At 54.6% G+C, this 7368-nt stretch overlaps 2 protein-coding genes across 2 annotated transcripts; one reads left to right on the top strand and one right to left on the bottom strand.

Moving 5' to 3' along the window:
• Positions 1–795: 795 nt before the first annotated feature.
• LOC138729800 (PHD finger protein 7-like) lies at positions 796–4888 on the top strand. The gene is given in 12 exon segments (XM_069874353.1): positions 796–949; positions 1142–1233; positions 1354–1455; positions 1755–1879; positions 1962–2120; positions 2246–2356; positions 2467–2580; positions 2824–2948; positions 3114–3285; positions 3727–3784; positions 4300–4371; positions 4838–4888. Coding segments are annotated over 12 exon segments (1320 nt in total). The 5' UTR covers positions 796–810.
• Positions 4885–6187, bottom strand: CCL13 (C-C motif chemokine ligand 13). The gene is made up of 3 exons (XM_069874181.1): positions 6070–6187; positions 5519–5636; positions 4885–5126 (listed from the first exon to the last, which is right to left on the bottom strand). The coding sequence occupies exons 1-3, from the start codon at positions 6140–6142 to the stop codon at positions 5027–5029; spliced, it is 291 nt and encodes a 96-aa protein (XP_069730282.1). The 5' UTR covers positions 6143–6187; the 3' UTR covers positions 4885–5026.
• Positions 6188–7368: the final 1181 nt, after the last annotated feature.

The raw sequence follows: 7368 nt of genomic DNA, 5'->3' as shown, positions 1-7368 counted from the left end.
TGCCAACAGGAGGGTTGAGGCCACTCCGGAGGTTCTTGCCCTGCAGTGCTTAAGCACGTCTGCAAGCTCATGTGTGAAGTTCCAGCTTTTATTAGTGAGGTGTTGACGGGAGCATGGAATCAAAACGCAGAGATCAATGTGATCAGCGAGTGTTCACTTTATTGAGCTTAGCTGTTTCTTTATAAACCCTTTTCGGTTACATAACTGAGTGCCCACAAGGGTATCCACAGTGTATTATTGGTTAAAGGTAGCTGTCCATAAGGCTATTACTAACATATTATTGGCTAAACTACTGCACATGCTAAGAAACCACAGAATCACAGAATCACAGAATAACCAGGTTGGAAGAGACCCACCGGATCATCGAGTCCAACCGTTCCCATCAAACACTAAACCATATCCCTCAGCACCTCATTCACCCATCCCTTAAACACCTCCAGGGAAGGTGACTCAACCACCTCCCTGGGCAGCCTGTTCCAGTGCCCAATGACCCTTTCTGTAAAGAATTTTTTCCTAACGTCTAGCCTAAACCTCCCCTGGCGGAGCTTGAGGCCATTCCTTCTTGTCCTGTCCCCTGTCACTTGGAAGAAGAGGCCAGCACCCTCCTCTCTACAACCTCCTTTCAGGTAGTTGTAGAGAGCAATGAGGTCACCCCTCAGCCTCCTCTTCTCCAGGCTAAAATCAATACCCCTGTGCAACCACTCTGAACTCAGTGGCACATTTACCACAGATGCTGGAGGATCAAGACAGTTTTCAACCACACTCCCATCCCCATGCCCAGCCATCTCCTTTGCACAGCCACTTGCAGCAATGGAACTGAAGTCGCGGCGCCGCAAAAGGCCACATTCCCCCCCTACCCAGAGACCTGCAGGGCTGCCAGAGGAGCAAGCAGCACCCTCCTGTTCTTCTCCCCCATGTGAAAGGAAACATCAGGTCCCCAAGGAGGAAGGTGAGTGCACAGTATGCCCCTGGGTACCTGCCAGAGGGGATGTTGGCTGGTGCCTGGCTGTGCAGGCAGACGCCCCTGTGCCATGGGAAGGTGCTTCAGTCCCTCCCCCATCCTATTAACGGCACTACCCCCACTGACACACAGGCACAGTGCTAGAGGTGACAGTGTCACTGTGCTACTATCCCCTGGCAGTGTGCAGGCTATGCCAGAGGATAGACTGTGACCCCGAGGTTGTTGGGCAGCTGTGCCATCACAATGGGCTTTCCATCCATGAGAACTGCCTGGTGAGTCCCTGAGGCTTGACAACCTTGGTCCCTGACACCCCTGGATCCCTGACACCCAGCAGTTACCAGCCCTCTACATCCAGTAGTCCCTGGAATGCACCCTCTTTTCCCTTCCTGCAGTACCATGCCAGCGGGCTGATCCAGAGAGGTGCCGATGAAGATGGCTTCTATGGTTTCCTCTTCCCTGACATATGGCAGGAGTTGAAGCGGGTGGCACATAAGGTAAGGCCAGGGTCTCGTGTCCCCACCGTAGTCCTGATGCTTTGTGTCTGGTGCTGCACAGGCCAGCAAACTCTCAGGGATGCTCTGGCAGCAAGCAACCCCCACAGATGCTACTTGATCCAAAAAGGCATATTTCTGCAATAGTTAGACATTTGGAGAGGATGAGTGGCTATACCTGTGGCACAGTGTGACCAGCCAGGCAGCCCACAGAAAGATAGGGGGTCTGCGCTGGGCAAGAGCAAATAGGGCTGCCTGAGGGTGTGCAGCACTAATGCCATTCACCTCCTTGCTGTCCCCAGAGGTGCTGCATCTGCCGGTTGCCTGGTGCCTCAGTTACTTGCCGAGGCCGGCGCTGCTCCCAAACATTCCACTTCCCCTGAGGGGTCGATCGAGGCTGTATCTCCCAGTTCTTCAAGGAGTTCAAGTGAGTCTAGGTGCCCCGCAGGGCTGAGGCCAGGACTGGGGCAGAGGAGGTCTGGGTCTGAAGTGTCACCTTTGTTGCACAGGTCCTTCTGCTGGAAGCACCGGCCAGTGCAGCGGGTGCAGGCAGTGCAGCAGGACCAGACACTCTGCCTCATCTGCCAGGAGGTGGTGGCAGAGCGGCCATGCTATGACACCTTGGTCTGTCCTGCCTGCACCAGCGCCTGGTTCCACCGGCGCTGCATCCAGCTAGGCAGCATCACCCCTTGACAAGACCGCCTCTGTTGTCACCCCATCACACAGCTTTGGAGTGGGGGGAGGTAAATGGGACACCCCCCTCCCTGCCACTGGTGCTGATGGCATCTCTGGCCCAGGGCCAGGCACTGCGCTCTGCCCTGCACCATTTCCGCTGCCCGCTCTGTCAGGATGTGGACACCTTTCAAAAGGAAATGTTTCGCCTGGGCATCAAAATCCCTGACAGGTCAGTGCTACCTCTCTCCCACCCTGCCAATGCTCTTGCCAATCCCTCACTGTTTCCCCAAGTGGGGGATTCCCCATGCCCCCGGCTCTGAGGCTCCTTGGCTCCCACAGGGATGCTGCCTGGGAGGAGGACGGGGCCTTTGCAGACCATTACCAACAGCACACCTCCTGTGATGCCAGCCAGTGCCTGTGCCCTGAAGGACGAGAGGAGGCAGAGGAGAAGGGGTGAGTGACAGTGGTTCTGGTCCCCACAGCTTCAGCGAGGAGACTATGTCTTCATCTCGTCCTGTTGGGCAGGGATGGAGTTTTGCTAGGATGCTGATCCAGGTGGAGTGCAGGGTGCATACCGTCAGCTCAGACTTGGCTGCCAGTCAGGGAGTGGGGTGGAGGTGGGCTCAGCACAGCACCACGGCTGTCAACCCACAGCTCAGGGGCCTTTGGTGGCAGCGGGTCCCATTCCTCCCCCAGGCCGTGCAGACTTCTGCTGTGCAGCTCCTGTGGCTCCTGTGGGACACACCAGCTCTGCTCTGCTGTTGAGGAAGATGCCAACTGCTGGGAGTGCAGCGGCTGCAGTGGCACAACACCGGTGAGGAGTGCAGCTTGGTGGAGGGACAGGGTCTTGAGGGCCATGTGACCACCACAGCCATTGGGACCCAGTGACTAGTGTGGGGCTGTGATCTGAGGAGGGAGGGAGTGGGGCACAAGCTGCTTGTGCTCATTGGCTCCCTTCCCCTTGCAGTGCCCTCCATTGCCTCCAGTCCGCCCAGCACAGAGAACTTCACACAGCACTCCAGCTCCTGACACTTCAGCTGAGGAAGAAGAGGCCAGGATCCTCAAAGGACATCCCAACACCTAATTGCTTTCCCAACCCCTTTCCCAGAAACCTTGCAGATCCTCCCTAATAAAAACTGGGGGAGCAGTGAATCCAGAGTACGGAGAAGGGAAGGGGGGGGTCTGTGTTGGTCCCTTCTTCCATATCAGTGCTCCAGCAGGGACTTCAGATATATCCAAAGGCATTGATAGCACAAGCACTTTATTTAGGTGTCAAAATTCCTGACTTTTCATTAACTGTGTTCTTGTTTGACTGTGATAGGGTCAATTTTTACAAGAAGCTGGGAGGGGACAGATCTGGGGCAGCTGACCCAAAGTGGCAAAAGGGATATTTGATACAGAATCACGGAATTGTTTAGCTTGGAAAAGATCTTTAAGGTCACCAGCACTGAGTTCAGGCGGACAACTCCTTCCCTGCTCCTGCTGGCCACACCATTTCTGATACAAGCCACAATGCTGTTTGCCTTCTTGGCCACCAGAGCACACTGCTGGCTCATATTCAGCTGGCTGATGACCAACACCCAATCGTGATGCCCCCAGCAGCTGCTGGAATGATGGCACACCCAGTTCCGTGGAGGATGCAGCACCGCTAGACTCAGTGAGATGGGCCTTGGATGGGGAGTAGGTGGCCATGAGGAGGAGACTGACCAGAGTGGCTGCAGGGACCTTCATGTTGCTGTGGGGACCAAGGAATCCATGGCCAAAGCCACAACTGAAATCCCAATCAGGCAGCTTTGAAGCAACACCTGCAAGTTCCAGGCAGATATTTGCTTTGCAGCAGCCCAAGCGGCATCACCATGTTGGGGGGCCACAGAGCTGCTCTGCAGATGGAAAGCCCAGCCCAACTCAAGTGCCATGGCGTGGACACCCCGGTCACTGCTGTTATTGCTGGCAGAAAATCACTGCTGGGGTTCAAATCCCAGCTTATCCCAAATTTTGCCACAAATACCACTTCTCACCCTGTTCCACCAGTTACAACAGGGATACAGACTTAGCTCTGAAGCTCCACAGCCCCAATGGGAACCAGGCAGAGGAAGGCTGCTTTAGCCTCCCTGTGCTTGCTGGAAACCTCCTTGAAAGCATTTGTGTTTTCAATTTCTTCTTGTCTTTAAGGAAATTATTGAAATCAGTTACAGGCCTGGTATGGGCCAATTTCCTTCTTTTGCCATCTCCATTGTCACCGTGGTAGGTAGACAGGCTTTAGGGACTGCAGAAACATTTTCCTCATGAGATGAGGTGATTACTGGGCACCTGGAGCGCTACGGCACAAGCAGCATCACCTCAGCTGGTGCCCATCTCCAGAGGCCTAGCCAATGACGAAGGCACCTTTCCGTCTGCAGCCACTCTCGTTTAACCCCCTTAATCCGAGAAAAAACACCCCGACCCCCACTCTGACCCCAACCCAACCTTTTTCTCGTCGCCAGCCTGTGCCTGCCTTTTTCCCTGCCCCAATCCACATCCCACTGGGCAGGCGAGCAGCTGCCCAGGGCATCCTTAAACGACACACCAGCAGATACTTCATCTTAGTGGGGAGGCTGGGGGCATTAGCCCTGGACCTTTGGGTCTCCTGGCCCTCCAAGGGGCTCCTGGACTATTCCTGGGTCCTCGAGGGCATGCCAAGCCCTGATGCAACCCCTGTTTTCTCCTGCAGGATTTATATCGTCTCACTTCAGCTGCAGGTCAGAACAAGTTGTTTTATTAAATCTGTTGAGGGATGCACAGTAGTGTGGGTGGGGTGAGAGCAGAGTCGGGGGATGCAGCCAGCTGCATAATTTAATGAGATGAGAATGTACAGATAATTGCAGAATGCAAACAAATAGACCTTATGGAGAAGGCAACTTCATGTGGAGATGCTGGTTGATTCCTGCTGCTGCTGGTACTGATGGAACCAGCTCTCCTCTGGGTCCACACAGAACTTCTTCCCTTTCAGAAGCTCCACACTGAGGGGGACAGAGTGGCTGTTTTAGCTGGAAGGGTGCAGGATCTGGCTGTGCCCTGGGGTTCCCCTATCAGTCTGGGGATGCCTGCAGCATCCTGTGCCCCAACACCTCCCCAAAATGCTGGGTTTAGGCAATCTCTGAAATCTTTGTTTCCTTTCCCCTTTTCTGGTTGGCAAGTGAAATACAGAATTTTGTGGCTATTTGAGGTAAAGAAGGGAGGAAGGATATGCGTGCAAAGAGCCAGGGTAGGGCACCCCCACCTATGTATCCTTTGGAGATTACTAGTTTTGGGCGATCCACTAAAGCAAAACAACTGGTAGGGAAAGTGGGTGAGTGAGGGCAAGGCGTGTGGTGCCAGGGAGGAAGGCTGAGTAGGACCTGGTGGTACTCACAGCACGGCCTTGCGGGAGCAGTGGGAAGGTGTCTTCTGGTAGCTCCTGATGAGGAAGGCAGGGATTTTCTGCCGGATGAACATCTTCTTGTAGCAGCATTTGCTGTAGGGGCTGCGGACTGAGAGGAGGCAAAAAGGATTGGTGCTCTCCCACACCTCGTATGAGAGGTGTGGATGCTGCCCTGAGGAGTGTGAGTGCTCCCCCAGGAACTCATCTGCTTCCCCACCAAGGGGGTCCCTCTTGCATGCCTGGCAGTGCTGCTTTGTCCCAGGGTAGAAAGCCCCATTTCCCTGCCAGCAGGAGGACATTACTGAGCACTCCACCCAGGGTGCCAGGGCTGAAGCCATCCCCAAGCCTATTTTTGCTCCTTTTGAAAACGATTGAGACAGACTAGCCAGCAATGTCCCTCAGCCCCCACAAACCCATGGCAGAAGCAGGACGTCAAGCTCTCCCCCTGCTCCCCTGGTGCAATCCCCAGCGCCTACTCCGGCGGGAGGAGGTGGGGACTGCACAGGGACAGCCATAGAGGAAGGCTCTATATCGGTACTCACAGGAGAGACCTTGGCTTCCAATCCAGAGAGCTGCCAGCAGTAGGGTGAGCAGGGCCAAAGAGAAGATCTTCATGTCCAATCCGAGGCTCAGTCAGCGCAAGCCGCCAGTAGCTCTTGCTGACTCAGGACCACTGAGAGCTACCTGCCACTCCTGCCTGCATCTCTGTATGATATACCCCCTGGGAAGGCTTTCCATGACAACTCTGGACTTCCCCTGGGGAAAGAACCACACAGAGATATTGATAAAGGGCAACCAGTGAATGGAAATTCCTTCTTCTAGCCCCTCTGGCCTCTGGGGTACCCAAAGGCTTCTGGAAAGTGTAGCAAGCAGCCAGCAGCTCTGTGCCACTGGTGATGCAGCGGGGCTGGCAGTTTATTTTGGGTTCGGTTGTTACCACCACCAAACCACACAGGATGATGCTCAGGCTTGCCAAAGCCCCAGGCAAGTTTATTTTCAAAATCCACTCGTCAGTTTGGCCGCAACGCCTCTCTTGCCATTTTGCACCGGAGTGAGTGGCTTGGTGGTGGCCAGGCTTACCCCAGCCCACCCTGAGACCCGTTGCTGGCTGCCCATCACAGCAACTGTGCCCATTATGGTGCCTATCACAGTGGCTGTGCCCATCACATCTCCTCATGGCATCCTGGGAGCGTGGGCTGTTAGTGGGGCCTGACCAGGCACTCCCAAGGGGAAGTTTCTAATTGCATTTGGACCAGGGATGTCCACTCATAAGTACAGCTGATGAGGAGCATGGGAAGTTCCTTTCTCACAAGCTGTGCTTGCCTCTTGCCCCTCTCACTGGTGGCTTCCCATTCACCCCCAAGACACCCTTGCAGAGACACCGTTGGGACTTCAGCATTTCCTGACTCCATAGTGACTCCAACACTTATAGATGTGTTTCAATATCTGGGTAGGAAAGCCAGCAGCAAGATCTGCCTGCTCCCAAGACACTTCCATAGCCAGGTGTTTGTATGCATGAGTTCATGTTTAATACATTTAATTCCCATTACAAAAGGTAACTGTGGAGTTGCTCCTCCTTAGCCCTTCTGCTACTGCCAGGCTGGTGAGCGCAGTCTTACTGACATGCTGCTGCTGCTTGCAAGGAGTACAGGCAGCTGCCTCTGTGCGAAGCAGGACTGAGAGCATGTGCCAGCAGGTCTGGACCCCAGCACCCTGTGAGGCCAGCACACCCCACCCTGATGGAATGCCCTTTCCCTTCAAGGAGGTGATGAGGGTCATCACAGCATGATGGGGGGGACATCTCTGATGCGCTGCTATATCCAAACATGGTGCCCCTACAG

The sequence above is a fragment of the Phaenicophaeus curvirostris genome, chromosome 21 (genome assembly GCF_032191515.1).
Source record: "Phaenicophaeus curvirostris isolate KB17595 chromosome 21, BPBGC_Pcur_1.0, whole genome shotgun sequence".
NCBI classification, from domain to species: domain Eukaryota; kingdom Metazoa; phylum Chordata; class Aves; order Cuculiformes; family Cuculidae; genus Phaenicophaeus; species Phaenicophaeus curvirostris.
This window is presented reverse-complemented; position numbering and strand designations above follow the sequence as displayed.

What these genes read in the sequence shown, in the direction of transcription:
- CCL13 (XM_069874181.1), bottom strand. Translation starts at nt 6,142, where the DNA reads ATGAAGATCTTCTCTTTGGCCCTGCTCACCCTACTGCTGGCAGCTCTC. An exon ending in TGGAAGCCAAGGTCTCTCCT is followed by an intron (nt 5,637 to 6,069) that starts GTGAGTACCGAT and finishes GCCTCCTCTCAG; the next exon opens with TCCGCAGCCCCTACAGCAAA. An exon ending in TGCTCCCGCAAGGCCGTGCT is followed by an intron (nt 5,127 to 5,518) that starts GTGAGTACCACC and finishes TGTCCCCCTCAG; the next exon opens with TGTGGAGCTTCTGAAAGGGA.